The sequence below is a fragment of the Lacerta agilis genome, chromosome 5, assembly GCF_009819535.1.
Source record: "Lacerta agilis isolate rLacAgi1 chromosome 5, rLacAgi1.pri, whole genome shotgun sequence".
NCBI lineage: Eukaryota > Metazoa > Chordata > Lepidosauria > Squamata > Lacertidae > Lacerta > Lacerta agilis.
In genome coordinates this window covers 77086848-77106511 of record NC_046316.1, presented here as the reverse complement: position 1 = coordinate 77106511, position 19664 = coordinate 77086848, and the positions used below count along the sequence as shown (strand labels likewise).

The window sequence follows — 19664 nt, the reverse complement described above, 5'->3', positions numbered from 1 at the left end:
GGGATGCTCTTTTTGTCACACAACAAAAACAAGGCTTGAAATGGTGCCTCTGTCCCATAAGAGAAGTTATTGTTCAGTTGTGTCCGACTCTTCGTGACCCCATGGACCAGAGCCCGCCAGGCACTCCAGTCTTCCACTGCCTCCTGCAGTTTGGTCAGACTCATGTTGGTAGCTTCGAGAACACTGTCCAACCATCTCATCCTCTGTTGTCCCCTTCTCCTTGCGCCCTCCATCTTTCCCAACATCAGAGTCTTTTCTAGGGTGTCTTCTCATGAGGTGGCCAAAGTATTGGAGCTTTAGGATCTGTCCTTCCAGTGAGCACTCAGGGCTGATTTCCTTCAAAAAGGATATGTTTGATCTTCTTGCAGTCCATGGGACTCAAGAGCCTCCTCCAGCACCATAAGAGAAATAAGCTGAAGTATAATTTGAACAGCAATTTAACTTTCAATTTGAGAAATAGACCTAGTGTTGCTGGAAGCCCTCCTATCAACCAAGGCTAGCATTTGTCCAGAAGCAGACTGCTGCAGCACAGAAATGCTGGAGAATACAAGCAACTTTGCAACATGGCAAGCTTACAATGCTAAGGAGGTGAGGGCTTCTGCAACTGTATGTATATGTAATATGAACCTATAGTTTCCACGCATTTCAGTTTTCTTTAGAAGTTGATATATATTTAAAAACTATCCCTGCAGGAGTAAAAGGAAATCACACCTCAATTTATGATTTTATTTTAATAAAAACAGCATTAAATGCTTTTAAAACAATTGTAGCCTTTGCCTCAAAAATAAAGTGTACTGGCATGGAATGTGGCTAAACACCACAGAGCAATGTGCATCTAGCTGCAGTTTAGAACTTCCTTTTCTTTCTTTCAACATGCTAGTAGCTTTGAAAAAGTTGCTATAGTATTCAAAAACAAAGTGGTGAAAAATACGTATTAGGAAATGTACGTTAGAAAAGTCTACTGGTTAAATAGAAGTCATTTCTATATTCAGGAGCACCCAACAAAACCAAGTTCAGCAAGTCCTTTTGATGCAATCACTTTGGGATTTGTTGCAACACTTTTGGTGGTATTGAAAGTCTTGTAAATCCCAATTAGTCTATCCGCAATTTCAAACATGTTGTTTCTCAGAGAGATGATGATGAATTGTGCATTTTTTGTTTGTTCCTAGAAATTGAAACATATTTTCAATTAGGACTTGTAATGAGCCTGGCAAAAAAAGAAGACAATATAGTTTCCCCATTTTTTCCCAGCAGTAGTGCTATTAATTAACAACCATCAAGACCAGTACAATCTTTTCCATTAGAATAATAAAAAAATTGTCCAGTAGCACCTTAAGAGGGCCAACTAAGTTTGTTCTTGGTATGAGCTTTCGTGTGCATGCACTTCTTCAGATATTGTACACTGAAACAGAAGTCACCAAACCCTTATATATAGTGAGAAGGTGGGGAGGGGTATTACTCAGAAGGGTGCTGGGAATGAGCAACTGGCAATTGGTAAACCTGTTGACGACTGTTAACGACTGCAATTGGTCTTGGAGAAAAAAGCAAGGGATGATATAGCTTTATTATGTATAATGAGATACGAATCCAATGTCTCTATTCAGACCAGGTCTCTCCATGGTTTTAAGTTTGGTAATGTATTGGTCTGAAAAGTTACCAATAAGTAAGGAGTAACATGCAAGTATTGTCAAACGCTGAAGCAAAGAGCTTGTGTAAAAAGCTATCCTGGAGTAAAGGCAAGCGTGAACTGGGGAAGACTCCAAGCAACTAAGATGTAAATTCAAAGACTTAATGACATTTTCCTTATTTTTGTGGACAGTACTGGGACTTCATCCTTTCCTTTTGGGTAACTTCAAGAGAAACACTGCTCTTCATTGACATGCACCAGAAGCAGACATATCCAAGACCTTTTCTAATTATTTTACACAAAACTAGCATTAATTTGATACTACTAAAAATGTAAAATTTGGATATTGGCTTCTGTACTACTTACGTATATGTAAAATGCTACGATGGATACATTTTTAAAATCAAGGGCTGCATCAATTTCATCCATGAAGTAAAGAGGAGTAGGTTTGTAATGATGTAAAGCAAACACCAAAGCCAGCGAGCTAAGTGTCTTCTCGCCACCTGACAAGTTGAAAATTTTCTTCCAGCTTTTCTTTGGTGGACGAACACTGAAAGAAAGGAATATGTTTATGAGCTTACAATTTACAATCTCCACAACCAAGCTTTTAAGCAGTGCTAAGCAGGTTAGAAGTCTATGCTATAGATTATCTCAGTAACTTTACAACAGTGCTGTTTGGTAGAGCACTATTATGCCACTTCAGTATTTTGAATTAGGATCTGATGGCTGCTCTATATACATAAAATTAGTTTAGTGAATTTTGTCTTAGTTCACAATCTTAACTATGTAGACCAGTTGAGAGGGCTACAATCCTTCTAATGCTACTAAACTATAATTTAGAATTACATGTGAGTCAGCCAAGTTTGGTTAATTCTGCAGTCAACATTTAATGAGCATAAATATACCACATATAGGTGGTAAAAGGACCATCAAAATACCTTCAATACCTACCTGAACATGATTCCTTCGGAGAAAGGATCGAGACTATCTACAAGCTCCAGTTCAGCATCTCCTCCCAATGTAAGCATTTGGTAGTTTTCCTTTAGTTTATTTGTTATTACATTAAATCCTGCCATAAATTCATGAAGCCTTTGTTTTCTAAGACTTTCTTCAGCTTCCCTAAACTTGTCTCTCATATTGGTTATTTCATCCAACTCTGCCACACGTTTCAAGTACAGTTCCTCCTAAAAATTGAAAATAAAACAAGATAAATGTGCATATTCTAAATGACTCCTAAGTATTTCTGTTAAGGATCAGATAGATTTAATTTCAAAATTCTATTCATCCAGAATTTTAATATACAAAAGGTGAGTTTCTGTTGCCATTGTGAATAGTGTTAGAAACTGAGATATATGAAAGCTAGGAGCAAAATGGAACCTTAAACATAGGTTATGGGTGCAATAACAAAACGTCTAGGCTCACTTTTTTAGTAACAAGAATACAAAGCTGAAAATGAACTGCAGTTAAAATATTAAGTTCATTTTTCACATGGTCTACTCCAGTGTTTTTCAACCACTGTTCCGCGGCACACTAGTGTGCCGCGAGATGTTGCCTGGTGTGCCGTGGGGAAAATTGAAAAATTCAAGAGAATTACTTTATATATAGTCAATATAGGCACAGAGTTAAATTTTTTAACATTTTCTAATGGTGGTGTGCCTCATGATTTTTTTCATGAAACAAGTGTTCCTTTGCCCAAAAAAGGTTGAAAAACACTGGTCTACTCCTTCTCTGGCCCACCCCCCCTAATAATCTTCAGAGGGTCCAGTCTTCAGAAAGTAGCTGGAAGTGGGGAGGCAGAAAAAGGTCATGCTTTCCTTCCACTCTGCAGTTTTAATCTGAAATCTCAGGCACAGTACTGCACCCAGAACTCAGAAACTGCTCACGCTAATGAAATTCCCTGTCAAAAATGTGTCTAGAACAATGGGAGTTTTGAACTTTGATTATGAAGTAACTGACTTGTATGTTTGGCACCTGTGCAAAGGAATGACATAAGCAGGCTGTCCTAGCATTCCCCTTCCGTAACAATTAATGCTCCATACAAAAAGTGTGAAAGAGACTTTCTGAGAAGGTATCTAGAGGTTGGGCTATACACACAGGTCCTGCTTACCAAACACAATGCACTCTCCTGGAAATCATAGGTAAGCATTCGCATAACAAGCCCACAGTTTCCTTTGGAAATATTTCTAGTATGGTATTCATACAATCTCTTCCTGCTAAAGCGTGCAAGCTGAAGTGAGCACTTGTAAGGAATCTATAAACTTTATAATTTCCTCAGGAAGTAATGCCACATAGCTCTTTATAATGAGAGGTTCTCTCAATGACAAACAAGAAATACTAGTCGAACAAGCATTTCAGGTAACAGTCTTGCCACAGATCTGTAATTGCTTGTACGCATTCAAGATACTGGTTTAAAAAAAGTATGATTACCTTTTTTTTATATTCAGCAATGGCACCCAAGTTTGGTTTCATTTCATGACACTGTGCTTCTAAGAGAGCTATCTGATTGGTTATAATATCCGGGTTTCTTATAGCCTCAAGTTCTTCCTGGATGAGCACTGGAAGTTCTTCTACTTGTTCATCTTCCAGAGAATGCAGTGATATTTTTGATATCTAAAATACATTTTAAGTAGTTAATGAACAAGTCATATTCACATTTCTGCAGCTACACTTTAAGGAACTTTCTTGTACCTTAACTGTGTGCTAATATAACAAGTTTGCATTCTTAGTCACACACCCATCTAGAAATTGTGCATTTTTACTGATATTTCAAGATTTATACATGTAGTCACTTTAAAGGTCTTCTGAGGAAAAAGCAGCCTATTGGTAAGAAATAAGTTAACGATTTGGGCACTATTTGAGTGTGATCCAAATAAGAATAATGATCCATTTCAAGTCAGAAAACAGACAACAAAATCTTGGATAGTATGGAGTTTTAACTATATCAAACAGACATTGTTACAATGCAAGGCATGTCCTCCCTATTTTACAGGACACAGCAGAAATTAAATTGTTTCTTTAGAAAAGTAAGCCAGGCTCATGCTTTGTGGACAGTCAAGTGGCTCTAGATAATAAAGAGACTGGGTGGGATATGAAAATAGTATATTCTCTAATGAGGCATAGTCTGTGACTTTTATAGTTTTTTCAGGATCTTGGTAGTTTGCTGTATGACAGATAACATGCAATATTAAAAAAAACAAAAACAACCCAATCCTATATGACAGGATTGGAGAACGCAGTAAAAAAAAAAGTTTTTCCCCAAAACATATTATAGTATTTCTTAAAATAGTAATGTATTATAAAGTGTTTACCTCTTTTTGCCAATATTTAATCTTTGATTGATGCTCCGCAATATGACTGTCTAGCTGTTCAATTTTAAGCCTAATACTAAGAGCCTCTTTTTGAAGCAAATGCTCTTCATCTTGGATAGCTTTAATTTTCTGAAGCATAGAGCGGTGTTCCGCTTGAATCTTTGGCAAGGACTCCTAAGTAAAGATCATAGGTGGAAGTTTATTTTTTATTACTCAGTTACCGGAAAGGGTTTACATTTCTAGAGCTCAAATTTGTTCAAGATGCTAATGTCTCTTTAAAATGTGGAAAAACATAGGTAATACCCAACATCAAAATAATTGTCCAACATAACATTTCCAACCTGGAAATGTTTTAGCAGTGGCAGCAGGTGTTAACAAAGGGGCAGGGAGGGGGGCCTCTCTGTGCAGCCTTGTGTTGAGTAGCATCAACTCAGTAACATGTGGAACACCAGCTTTTCTCACCACCTCTGAGCTGCAAAAGACTGGTAGTACACTAATGTCTGGAGAATGAGGGAAAAGTCAGTTTTTTTGGGCACACACTCCTTACATACACACGTTTTTCTACTCTGAAGTAATGCATATAGAATTATAACCTGGAACAGGAAGAGTAATGATTTTAAGTGTAAAAAGGAAATTCTCCGGAGTGAACAGTGCCTCATTTTTATGCCATATGAGCGTACCTTTAAAATGATATAAATAAATTGAGCAATTGAATCATATTTTCTCTTAAATACAATTTTTGCTGGTGTTGAAGACTTGAGGTGGATTTTATTACCACATGCATTAAAACTCTACTTGTACATCACATACATTTTTAGTGTTAATATACTGTTCTGGTTCACCAAAAGCAGCTTAGGCATGCTGGCATGACCTCAGCCAATAAAGCGAGATGAGCTCCCAGTCGTCTGCAACTGGACCTAATGTCAGGGGTTCCTTTACCCTTTACTATTCTGTATCTTTTAAAACACATCCTATTTAAAGCATGTTAGTTAGTATCATACATACTTCAGCTTCTTTGCTGTCATTCATAACTTTAACAGCTCTTTCTTCTAGTGTAGTCAGCTGTTCTGTTAAGTCTTGGAGGGCTTTTTTATTCTCTTCAATTTCCTTCTCAGTGTGAAGAACAGCATCCTCTGATTTATTCAGGTTTCTATCAAATACAATACAATAATAAAGTAGGCAAGAAGCCTCTACTCTACTGACATTAAAACCTTGAGTATAAATCAAATTTTAAAATGAAATATAAAACATGGCCATCTTTAATTATTCAAAGGGATGTAACATTTCCATTTGGAAAATCTGTTTTCATTATGAAAAACACACACCACAGATTTTAAATTTCTAAAGAGCAAAAGGACTGGAACTATAACTGACTTGCAACTTCTGTGCATTTAACTTGTGCAATTGCAGCTTTACGTGCTTGGCAGCTGGTCAGCTGAAATTGCACAAACTGAACACATGGAAGGCGGAGAACTTAAAAGCTCTTTCTGCATAGGGTTTTCATGGCAGAGGTTTACAGCTCTGAGACTTGCTTACCAGGCTCTGGGAAGGAGCTTCTCAAAGCCTGGTAAGCAAGGCAGAGAACTTAAAAGCTTGCTGCCTTGCGTGGGGTGCAAGGCTGGCTCAGTGTGCCTGCTTCAGAAAGGTAGGGCTGGTCATGTAGGACTGGTTCCAAAGTTGTTCTGACTATATGCAATTTCAGCTTTATGTACAAACTCCTACACCCAGAACATAACCTGTGTGCAAGTTGTGAGCCTACTGTATATGCACCTTCTGGAGACTACTCACCTACGTTTTCCCACTTTTTAATCATTTCCTGTGATATTTATTTCCTATCCCATTGTCCATGGATTTCCTGACACACTATTTCAGTGGCTAAGTACAGTGGTACCTCAGGTTAAGAACTTAATTCGTTCTGGAGGTCCGTTCTTAAACTGAAATTGTTCTTGACCTGAGGTACCACGTTAGCTAATGGGGCCTCTCGCTGCCGCAGCACGATTTCTGTTCTCACCCTGAAGCAAAGTTCTTAACCCGAGGTACTATTTCTGGGTTAGCAGGTCTGTAACCTGAAGCGTCAGAATCTATTAGCACACAAATTAACATTTTAAGAATAGAAGCCTTTATTTTAAAAAGAACCAGCTACTATTTTGCAAATCCATTACTTGATAATTTTGCTACTTGTTTTCTTTAAACACTAATGAAATGAGTGTTCTATTTATTTTTTTATGTTGGCTCCAAAGGATATAAAATCATTTCCATACCTATCTGCTGTCTTGATTGCCACCTGAGCTTTAGTAATAGCAGAAGCACATTGATCTATTTCCTTGTTTATCTTATCAAGATTGTCTTGATGAGCTTTAAGCTTATTATTATTTATGTCAATTATGAGATTATGCAATCTCTTTATTTCTGTTTCCAATTTACCAGCCTTTGCAGCAACTCTGTCATAATCTGTAAGACAAAAAACAAATAAAATTAACTGGATGAATACTTCTAGTGATAAATATATAAACAGTATGGTATGAGCAAACTACATGTTCAAATGTTTACATGTTTACAAGATTTATTATTGTGCAAAATAAATGTATCTCCGCATTTACATAGCTATAATACAGTGTGTGCATTACTTCAATTGTAATTTCCTAAACAGTATTTGTTAATTTATTTGCTTTGTAGATTGAATAGTTTTCTTACAAAGAAAATTATCTATAACTACTAGCATCAGGCTTGCTGACTAACTGGAAAGGATAGCTTTATTGAATAAAAATACAATAGACTCCAAATTATTGAACCTCTTATTTGATTTCTAGCAGATAGGAGTGAGGGGCACAGAGAGGTATGTTCAAAAAACTGAAGTTTTATACAGCGAGCAGACTAAAAGCTGGATCTGCATGTACAGGTCCCCCCCCCCAAAAAAATGTGCCCATGGACCAAAAAAGTAGTCGACCCCTAAAACACATCAATTATGATTCACCCTCAATTACATTTCACTGCAATGTTGACATACCTTCTTTGAAACAATGACATTTTCTCTCCATTTCTTTCTGCTTGATTTTGTCTGGAACTGCAGCAATTACATTTGTTTCAAGTTCTTTAACCTGGATTTTTAAGTGAGCCTCTTGCTCTGACAAACTCTAAAGAACACAATTATTAATTACTATTAATTTCATTTGTGACACTATTCCTATGAGGCATCTAGCAGTGATTTACAACACAATAAAAACATATATAAAACATTTGCATACATAAAAATAGCTAAAACAGCCCACACCAACTAACATAATTATTTCAGGGGGATTTTAGGCTGAAGGACTAACTCCAAGAAAGATCCTAGCCTTGGACTTGGGAGACAGACTTTAACAAATAACTCTTAAGATGAGAGCCTGCGCTGGCTTAGAATATAGACGGAAGACCCCCAAGATAATTGCTGGCAAAGGCTTACCAGAAAACATTAGGTGCATTATAAGTTTTTAAGAACATCAGACTGAGGTTGTACAACTTGCCCTTAATGGGTTCTGCTTTTTACTTTTGGGAGACAATTACTCTTCCCTATTACTTAAACTAATTTGTCTGGCCTGCCTTTTCTAAAATCTGTGGGGGGGGGGGTTAACATTCTCTCTGGCTCAAACACTCTTTTCAAAATAACTGCTTTTAACATTCTTCCATACAATGCAGGAACAAGTTCAGCCAAAGTTAAACAGCCCACTTTTCTATTGCCTGTGTTTTGAACAAGTTTTAAAATACCTGAAATCCTTCATATAAGATAGTATATTTAAAGGATAATCTCCATCAGAAGACACAACTGGTGTATCCAGAGCTAAGAGAAAAAGCAGTAAGGTATCTTTAGCCTAACTTACGATTTACCTGAATGTTTGCACTGTACTTTCCTAATGTGTTCCTCATTTCTCTAATGCTCTGGTGAAATTTTGATATTGCTTCTTCAAGTTGCACTTTTTGTTCCTGATACTGTGTTGCTTTTTGGAGATTCTTTTGCAGCTGAGATTCCATTTTATTTACCTAGGGGCAAGTTATAAAATGTAAAAAAAAGTAATGTATATAACATGCAAATGAACCAGGGATGGGGAACCTATGCCCCCCCAGATGTCATTGGACTTTAGCTGTCAACAGCCTCAGCTAGTGAATGGATGTGGATGATGAGAGGGTTGTGTTTCAACATCTGGAGAGCCAACTGTTCTCAATACCAGACCAAAAAAAGCCCCAATTCATCAAAATATATTTCAGTGTGTATACGTCTAGACTTAATATAAGAAAGGCAAAGAGATTTCAAAACTAACATAGCCCCTGCTAAAGGTTGGCTGTGGTGTTGGTATAGAAGTGCATCTCTGCTACCAAGCAAAGCACACCAGTCCCAGAGGTGGCAGGGGCCAAAATAGGGCATTCCATGAGCGACGTTCGATCTGCCAGATTTAAATGTTCCTTCATTCCCCATCATATCCACAGATTGTGCCCCTGACCACAGCCACCCTGGCACTAGATAGGCATTTTCTGTCCCATTGATTTCAGTTGGCAGGTAACCAGTAAAAGATTCTCCCCACTCATTAGGAATGCAGGTATTAGAGAAAGCATACTAACCTCATCTTCTGATGTTTCAACTACAACAGAGGACCCCATTCTACCCTTCATTACTCTTCCTCCACCACCAGTCATTGTACCTATGGAAGGACCAATAACAAATTAGCAATTCTTTATTTCCCATTCAAATAAAACTTTAACCACAACTTTAAAATTTTTAAATACCTGATTGTTCTATGATTTGTCCTTGTAAAGTTACAACTCTCCATCTCTTGTCTTTCTGGAATGCAACTCTGGTAGCCTGGTCCAGGTTACTGGCTACCAATGTGTCACGTAATGCAAAATAAAAAGCACTGCGAATCTTCTCATCTTTAACTTTTACCATGTCAAACAAACGAGGAATGTTTTCAGGAGTCTGGATTTTTCCCATGCTTTTCTCCCATACTGCCATCTGGAAGGATTAAAACCACCACAAAACCAGTAAACTAACCATCAAGAACTGCACAGGTCCTTGATATACCTCTTTAGTTTACTTTCATATAGCTTTGTTCACATTTTAATTGTTTTCAAATACTTTATTACAACAGTGCAATCATATACAGGCTTATTCAAAATAAAGCTCCCTGAACTCCATAGGGTTTACTCTCTAATAAGTGTTTTGAACCTGAAGCACCATTTTTCCCTTACGTAAATCTATGTGATGCAGATATATGACTCCCAGTATGTACTTACTATTATATTAAAAACAGAGACTTTGCGATGTTTATTACAAACATGAGCTGTCACTAGTAAGACTATTTTAACAGGCTGTAATAAGATACTATTTATACAAATATACTTTACAATATTTGTACCCATCATATATAAAACAGTTTTATAAGCCATTTTAAAATCTAAAAAATGACACTAAAAACCAGCTGAACATAGTAATAATGTAAAAAATATCTATATGCAACTTCAACTTATTCAACTTAAAAAGTTATCTATTAAAAAAAGTTTATTACAAACCTTGTCAAGCCCTATAAATGTTGCCACTCCAATGTTTTCCTTCTTCAAGAATTTAACACATTCTTGAGCGGTATCTATGGTGTCGACTACAATGTGATCTAACGCTCCACATGATGATGAAATTGCAACATCATACTTCTCATCTATGGCTCCCAAGTCACCCTAGTAGCAAGAAAAGAAAGCACTTAGGTTAGTAATGAGTACCAAACATCCAGTGCTAAGAATAATTGCACGTAAGTCCCATTGGTTTTAATGGATCTCATCCCTTAACATAAAAGAACTTCTCACGTTGTCGTCTTAATGTCCTTTCACACTGCTCCCATGATTTAGGGTAGAATTTAAGCAAAACTCTCTCCTGTAAGCTATGGGGGGAAAGATGTTAACTAAGAAATGATGGCTCAGAACATATGCAAGGGGGTAATATCTCAAAAGGCAGTTGCTCAAATTTGCATACTGTTTTGGCTAACCTCTTACTTCTTAAAGTAGCTACATTTGGGCAGAATGCATAATAGGCTCACAGGGCATTTTGGCAATCAGCTTCCAGGCTGGAGATGAGACAATGAAATATTACTATATTGGCCCGAATATAAGCCACACTTTTTAACTTTTCACGGTTGGAATTTGGAGAAAAATGTGCGGCTTATATTTCCGACCTTATGCCACTGGCAAAGCTCCACCCACCCACCCAGAGAGCAGCCCGGGAGCATGGGGCAACAGCGCTCAACCCTCCTGCCGCTCCCAAGCCTCCCCTGAGCCGTCGGGGGAAAGGCCGCCGGCAAAGTGGCGCGGATGCCCCCCATGAAGCAGCCCAGCAGTGTGGGGGCATGGTATCCATAGTCAGGTATTGTCTCCACCACCCCCCTCATGAATTTTAAAGGTGTGGCTTATTTGCAGGTGCCTATACGGTACATGTAGGTGAATGCAGATAAAAGGTAGCTTGGTTACATCCAGAGATGCTGGACAATGCTGCTGCCCAGATTTCTGCATGTTTCCTTGAAGATTCAGAGACGCTGAGCTTTATCTGGGAGATAAAGATGAGAATGACTATCACCAGTCAGAGACTCTTTTCTCAGATGTCTGAACAAGAACTATGAGCTAAATCTATTCCAAACTCTAATAAAATCAAGTGGCCAAAATAGGGAAGCAGTGGAAGACAGGAGTGCCTGGTATGCTCTAGTCCATGGAGTCACGAAGAATCGGACATGAGTAAATGACTAAACAACAACAACATTTCCTTCAATATATCATATAACCTTTTCTTTAATTTGGAAATCAACTTTTGCCTTGGAGAGATGATTGTGCATGCAGTACTCTCAAAAGCTGCCTCAATGTCTTGGGTTTACCAAGTCTGACAACTTCCCCTGCCAAATATTCTCACTAACCAAGTTAAGCTACCCAGATAAAGGAAGAGAAGAAGTACCACTGTGTATCTATCTGAAGGTTAGCTTTACAATGCCAGTGCAAGTAATCCTTGTGGCCCAAAGCAGAAACAGATCTTGGGGAAAGAAGGTAACTCCCATAATTAAATCTGCGTATTCACCAAGCTCAAACCGGCCATACATTATTAGTATCTAAGGTGATTGAAGAGAAAAAACACCTACTTCCCTAAAACTATAGATCTAAGAGAAGCTGAGTGGAATGACAAACTGTGTGCCTCTCTGCCAGAAAACTTTGGTCCTATTTATGTAAACCTTCATGGCCCTTCAGGCAGCTAAAGAATGCTAGGCCTGCTCCAAAGGATGGCAAGGATCTGGACAGCCGGTTGGTACAACTAATTATTGTTGTCTATGGAACCTTGATAGGACTGGGCATGAAAGCTGGGTCTGCCCTCAACACTACCCTATCCTTATGAAAAATACACAAGTGTTTTACAGTGGAGACTGGAGAAAGCATTCAACTCAGATACCCTGCAAGAAGAGGAGATAGCTACTTGGAAATGGATTTAAAACACTCTTAGGGGCACATTTATGACACAAAGGTGGTCTCTGGAGAGCTGAGAAACCATGTACAGTGGTACCTTGATTCTCAAACTTAATCCATTCCGTAAGTCCATTCCAAAACCAAAACATTCCAAAACCAAGGCACACTTTCCCATAGAAAGCAAAGCAAAATGAATTCATCCGTTCCAGACTTTTAAAAACAACCCCTAAAACAGCAATTTAACATGAATTTTACTATCTAATGCAGTGTTTTTCAACCTTTTTTGGGCAAAGGCACACTTGTTTCATGAAAAAAATCACGAGGCACACCACCATTAGAAAATGTTAAAAAAATTAACTCTGTGCCTATATTGACTATATATAAAGTAATTTTTCAATTTTTCCCACGGCACACTAGGCAACATCTCGCGGCACACTAGTGTGCCGCGGAACAGTGGTTGAAAAACACTGATCTAATGAGACCATTGATCCATAAAATGAAAGAAATAATCTAATGTACCATAAAATAAATAAAGACAGTATTGTAGATGATAAAAATTAAAATTACTTTTTTTTTCTTACCTGCACTGATAATAGTCATTGTTTGAATGGGGGGCTTTTACCCATTTCTGCAGTCAGACAATCAATCAATCAGTAGCTGAACTGGGCTCCACACAGTCACAAAAACAAATTAACCGAAAAAGTCTCAAAAACAAAAATGCAAAATAAATAGCAAAAACAAAAGCGCCAAACTTAATCAATTCTTGAAGTCCATTTGACTTCCGAAATGTTCAAAAACCAAGGTGCAGGTTCTGATTGCCGCAGGTGCCCCAGAAACAATAGCTTACAGCCACATCGGATGTTCGGCTTCCAAAAAACTTTCAAAAACCAGAACACTTCGGGGTTTTTGACATTTGAGAACCAAGGTACCACTGTACAGCTCTGCATTTCAGCATAGCTCTATGACAGAAATGTTTCAGCGACAGATTTGAAATTGTAGATGAGGCCAACTAAAAAGGGATAGAAGATATAGTTGCTACGTATATGTCTTTTGAGTGTGTTTACAAAGGTCTTCCTGAAGGAAGAGAATATCCCTAACTTTTGCTAACCAGAAATTGATCCCATTAGAAGAACACCATACAATAAAACACCTAAAGGAGAGAAATTGCTAAGCTGTACTAAAGGGAAGTGGGGATGTCTGCGAACAAGGCATACGCTGCAACAGGTACATGAGAAAGACAATAAAACACACAACTAAAGCTGGCCTGAGAAGAATGGGAGCTTGAGAATGATGTGATTACTTCAAACAAGGCAGATTGCAAAGTAAATTATGGGAGCTGCCTACTTCCCTCTAGTTCTATTCCTACCTTCAACCACAAAGTGGAGACATTACCCAATCTGTCTGTCAACCTTTCACTGGCAATGGGAAAAAGCACAATACAGAAATGGCAAGAAAAATAAGAACTTACTAGTCTTCCATAAATTCCAGGGATTTTCCCAGACTTCATCTGTTGAAGTAAAACTTCAAGAACTTTTCCTCGACTTTTATTTATTGCCAATGAGCTTCTTGATTCTTCTACTTTCTGACGCAGATCTTGAACATAATTCTTGATGTCTGCTTCATCTTTTACAAGTTTATTAAGATCATTCTCTTTCTTAAAAGAAAAAGACATTAAATTATTTTGTTTTTGAAAATTCCACAAGTAGTGCATACAGAATTGAGATTTTCTAAAGAAATTGTATTCCTCTAGTAACAAACTCCACTACAGAGGAACTAAGCTGGGGTTCCCAGACTTTCTGGGTTAACAGGCACATTTGGACTTTTAATGTCTAGGAGATGCCACCACAAATTTTCAGTCACAGACAAGCTGCCATAGAAGGCAAGCTCAGTTAGAAACTGCTGTCTGGCAAACATGATGAGCAGCCAGTCTTCTCCCCATCTTTGAAGCTGCAAGGCAGAGATCATCTTAGCAGTTGTGTAATGATTCCCCTGGCCCACTACTAGACTTTTGAGTTGTTTGGCAGCTTTGGGACCAAAATGCTTGGATAGCATTTTCCTCACAGGAATAAACTGGCAAACTGAAGCAAGAAAAATGGTGGAAATTGAATGTCATTGCCTGAATGTGCTCAGGTGACAACACCCATCCAGCAACACATCCCAGGAAAGGGCAGGCAGAAACTTGCTTGGAGAGCAGTGGGTTGGCAACTCTTTTTTTTTTTTTTTTTGGCCAGCAGGACTAGCCAATTATTGTAAATCCCTGAATCTACTGCTCATTGACTCACAAATAATTCTGAATATGGTTAAAGGTTTTAAGGGACAGCATAATTATCACTTCTAGATGTCCTGGTCCAGAAGTTCCCTTATTCAGCTATATCATGGAATATATCATTAAATAAAACCTTTTCACACTCAGTATCTGCTTTCACGTTTTTGGCCAGTATGAATATTTTAACAGTTCAATAGCAACTCTTTTCCACCTCCGTATCTTTCTGTTAGCATCACAAACCACCTTGGGAAGTGAATACAAAGGATGTGTCAACAGCATACAAGGATTTCGTATTTAGATGAAGAAACTGAATAGGAACTTTCAGGTCCTCGAAAGAGATTATTTACAAAACTGTTTAATTTGAAGAAGAAACTGCTGACACCCCAAACTATTAACACCCACTGTAGAAGTGTGCATGCACACGAAAGCTCATACCAAGAACAAACTTAGTTGGTCTCTAAGGTGCTACTGGAAAGAATTTTTATTTTATTTTGTTTTGACTATGGCAGACCAACACAGCTACCCACCTGTAACTATGACCATCTAAACTCTACTCAGACTCTAGGATTAATGCCCATGTAAAAGGCATTTAATTGGGGTCATATCTTAAGGGACATAACTAAATGGAGTAGGTGAGTGAATGATCTTTAATTATAACTTGGGTGCAGACCCTCAAGATGGAACCTATGTGTCGGGGTTTGGGTGCTGGAGCTCCTCGTGCACGGCCTTGGATTGGTTATGCACGAGGTACCAGTTGCGGGGAAAGTGGCCAGCGTTCCGCGTGCTTTTGAGCACGGTCGCCGGCCAAGCCTCACAGTCTGAAGGATGATGAGTAAGCCAATTGAAGACTCTGGTGGTGTGTGAGTTCCTAATTGCCTTCTTTAAAGAAACGTTGCCTCGTGAAATAAAATATATACCCTGACTCTGAATAGGCGGACCAAATTAAAGAAATTAAAAATTTTACTTTACTCCCCCCTTTAACCCCAAAGGAAGACAGACACCGGTTGTATCTTTAGTGGCTTCGGCAGAACCCGCATAGGCTCGTCCCCTAAGCTAAGTTCTCCTAAGCTTAAAGTCCCTGCGCGCCCAATCTTCCGCGAGGCTAACTAAATAAACTAAAACCGAAATATCTTCCGCAATTCTAGCCCTAGGCTAAACCTAAAGAAAACCTAACTAAGGCTAAACCGAATGATCTTCCGCGATCTAACTCTAACTAAAAGAAAAACCCATCCAACCCGTCCAGCCCGCTCCTAGTCCCTTAAACTAAACTTGACTTCAACTAAAACCCAACTAAAAGAACATAAACGAACTTCCCCTAAAGAACGTGCGGTCTCGTGCCTAAGCGGGGTGCCTCTGCCTTTTATTAGGGAACAAACGTGACATCATCATTAGTACTTTAACCAATAAAATCACTGTTGCTGCCCTCCAAAAGGGCGGGAAGCAAGTTTAACGCTCATTAACAACTTTGAACATGACCGGATCTACAAAATAAAGGCGGATTAATCTTGTAAGTGAATCACACTATTCATTCATACTTTCACTTTCACTTTTGCGCGCAATTATACCAAAAGTAGACCTTGAAAAACCCATAAAATAACCAAATAATTATGAATCCATGGCGGATCCGTGAAACGTATTCCGACACCTATGAACTGCCTATACAGCCTAGTGGGAGAAGTTATCCTATTCAATGAGTGTCCTCCACTCCACTCTATCAAACTAGTTTAATGTTAATGAGCAGTGTACTGATGCATGCTGCTCAACAGTCCCCAATTCCTTCACTTGTGTTGTTACTGCATTGGGGTGGGGGAATAAGCCAGAAGCTGGCTTCGTGTTATTTGTGAAACAGTACTTGTAGTTGGTTTCCCCCAAACAAACCATGTGTGCTGGTTTGCACGGAATGCAAAGCTACCCTCTGGCTTGTTTCCTTCCTAGAATAGCAACAGCAGAAGCGGGGCAGTAGCGGGGAGGCTCCATCTAAGAAAGTAATTGGAGAGGAACTATGCAGGGTGTCTTTACAGGTTTTAATACTATTGATAGTAGTAGTTTTGACAGTCTTAACACCAAACATTTCTGGGAAAAATAATAACACTTAAATTGCAATATGAAATTAAGCATTTCAGGAATATAAACAAATATTCAGTAACGTCTAACCTTCTTTAGATCATGCTCAGCTTGAGGCAGTTTTGACTCCAGTTCTTTGATAGTGGCTAACCTTTCTTTAAGTGTTCCTGAAGCAGTCTGAAGAGCACCTTCTGCTGTTTTAAACTGAGATACTGCAGTATTATGGTGACTAAGGTAGAGATCAAGTTCTGACTGTGCCACCTCCAAATTTGAACGTGCTTCATTAACTGTTTTGCTAAATTCCATGAGTTCTTTTTCTTTGTCCTATGAAAATGAAATTTGTAAAGGTCATATTAAAAAAAACCTTTGCTCACAATTAAAGTGGTAATGCACAGACCCTAGCTATTCTCCCAGAATAGTTTTCCTCAGCTGCAATGTCACTCCTGAAAAGTAGAGATAAGCCAGCGACCTTCCCAAAAATCAGCTTTAGTGAAATGCTAATTGTCTCCTCCTCATCTAGAACTACCTCTATCAGCAGTCATTCTACCTTGCTGAATCTTGAAGTCATTGGTGTGTGTAGAAGGTATTTTCCTATTGGTTTTGCAGATGGATTTAATGCTGTTTTTTAACTTTACATGCTGTTTTTAGTTCTGCCTTTGTAAATAACCACAGTATTTTCAAATATTTAAGTTAGAAGCCCTCTCCACTGGTTCGGCTGGGACTGTTTGGCTCCTCTCATCCCAAAACCATCTCCTACAATGAGCATTTTGGCCAACAGTCTGAAAGTCTATATCTGAATTTGCTTTTTTCCATTCACACCTCATTGTTTCACCCCTTTTGCACCTGGTCTAGATTGGAAGACATTATTTTAAACTGTAAACCACTTATAAAATACACTGCATAAATGACACAGATTAACTCACGATAGTTTCAGTTTATAGATACGTAGCAAGGGATTTAATCCAGCCATACAAATAAATGGTCATGCAACCCTTGCTTTGCTCACCCATAATCAACACTGTTCTTCCTTTTGCTAACAAGTACTGTATTTCCCTTACAGGAGGATAAAAATAGCATTAGTCATACCTCGGGTTACAGACGCTTCAGGTTGTGTGTTTTCGGGTAGCGCACCGCGCCGAACCCGGAAGTACCGGAATGGGTTACTTTTGGGTTTCTGCGCTTTGCACATGCGCATAAGTACCAAATTGTGACCTGTGCGTGCACAGATGCAGGTTGCGAACATGCCTCCTGCACGGATCACGTTCGCAACCCAAGTGTCCACTGTATGCACAAAGTCACACAAGCAGATCTGGTTATCTGAAAAACCAACCAGACTGCCAGCCAGATTATGTCAACTGCCATTTCCCTCTGTATTCTGGTGTTAATACAGGAAATCAAAAATCAACCTCATATGCATGCATGCATGGTTCGTAGCTCCATATTAGTTAAGCAAGCGATAAAAGCAGTGTTCAATCCACTTAGCATAGTGCAGCCAATGAATGTCCTTAGTAAGAAACACTGGCCTTAAAAAGGGGAAATGCCATAAGAGAGTAATAATGCTCATATGTATTTCCAGGATGTTTAGTACAGTGCAATGGCAGTGCCGCAAGTGTCAGCTGCTTGCAGGGAATTGGTACTTGGCTGGCTGCTTAGTTTATTCTGCAATATACTTTAACTTCTGTTCTGACAGAGAAGAGATTAATATGCTCCTATTACTTGGTTAATTATGCTGATTTGCATCTAGACTCCAGGGGAGATGGCTGAATGCATCAAGTGTACAAACCTCTTTTTCGTTCTGCAATCCTTGAGTTTCCTGCTTAAGACTGTCCATAACTTCTTTTAGTTTTTCCTCTACCCTTTTCTTTTCTTTTTCTAGAACCTCTCTCTTAGCTGTTGCTTCACCAATAGCAGATTCACTACGGGCAGGAACACTTCTCAAGTCTTCAACCTATGAAAAAGGTAATGTTATTTTTTTCAACTTGGGGAACAGTCTCTCCAATAGGGAAACCAGTTTCGCTTCAGATACCAAACAAACTGCACTTCACTGGCAGATCTATTAAGCACAATTGTTCATAGCACAGGTTGCTTAGAAGAATTATTTCATAAAATTTATAGACTGCTTGATCATACAAAAAAATTCAAAGCTGTTTACAAAAAGATAAAACTATAAAATCAGGGGGGGGGATCACAACATATTAAAACAGATAAGAGTTACAGGAGTTAAAATAGCATAACAGATTAAAATTCACATCAGCATTTCCAAGTATCTGGGTAGGCTTGTCTAAACAATTATGTTTTTATCAGGCACCAAAAATACAGTGAAGGTGCCTGCTTGATATCTATAGGCAGGGAGTTTCAAAGTGTAGGTGCTGCCACACTGAACAATTGGGTTTTTACAAATGCAGAATAGGTATTATGTAGTACCTGTAGTGGCACTAATTAAATATATTTGTTACACTTTATAAATTTAGACTGACAATAACACCAACATGAAGTATAAAATAAAAAAATCCTTCCAGTAGCACCTTAGAGACCAACTAAGTTTGTTCTTGGTATGAGCTTTCGTGTGCATGCACACTTCTTCAGATACACTGAAACACGAAAGCTCATACCAAGAACAAACTTAGTTGGTCTCTAAGGTGTTACTGGAAGGATTTTTTTATTTTATTTTATATTTTGTTTTGACTATGGCAGACCAACACGGCTACCTACCTGTAACGTCAACATGAATGTATAACATGAAAAGTACCCTATTATTTTTCAGGAAGATGCAGGCAATAAAATACACACTAAAGCCTCTTTTGCAAAATTTTCCTTGACAAATTTGCTCATGACAAACTCATTTCCTTTCTTACTCAGGAAAAGATCACTTACCAATAACTGGTTCACTAGAGACCAATTTCAGCTACTTTGGGAGCTATCCAACTAACACATTCCA

The 19664-nt window shown here is 38.4% G+C and overlaps 1 protein-coding gene across 2 annotated transcripts in view; it reads right to left on the bottom strand.

The window, feature by feature from the left end:
- Positions 1–865: 865 nt before the first annotated feature.
- Positions 866–19664, bottom strand: part of SMC4 (structural maintenance of chromosomes 4) — a 40524-nt gene continuing 21725 nt past the window's right edge. For both annotated transcript variants that reach the window (XM_033150563.1, XM_033150564.1), the window contains exons 9-23: positions 18510–18674; positions 16817–17050; positions 13865–14050; positions 10477–10638; positions 9694–9919; positions 9529–9608; positions 8800–8952; positions 7943–8069; positions 7197–7386; positions 5941–6085; positions 4936–5109; positions 4055–4237; positions 2579–2811; positions 1994–2177; positions 866–1165 (exon numbers count right to left, since the gene is read on the bottom strand). In XM_033150563.1, the coding sequence (XP_033006454.1) occupies positions 989–1165; positions 1994–2177; positions 2579–2811; positions 4055–4237; positions 4936–5109; positions 5941–6085; positions 7197–7386; positions 7943–8069; positions 8800–8952; positions 9529–9608; positions 9694–9919; positions 10477–10638; positions 13865–14050; positions 16817–17050; positions 18510–18674 (2619 nt within the window). In that variant the 3' untranslated portion in view covers positions 866–988. The remainder of the gene's footprint in view (positions 1166–1993; positions 2178–2578; positions 2812–4054; positions 4238–4935; positions 5110–5940; positions 6086–7196; positions 7387–7942; positions 8070–8799; positions 8953–9528; positions 9609–9693; positions 9920–10476; positions 10639–13864; positions 14051–16816; positions 17051–18509; positions 18675–19664) is intronic.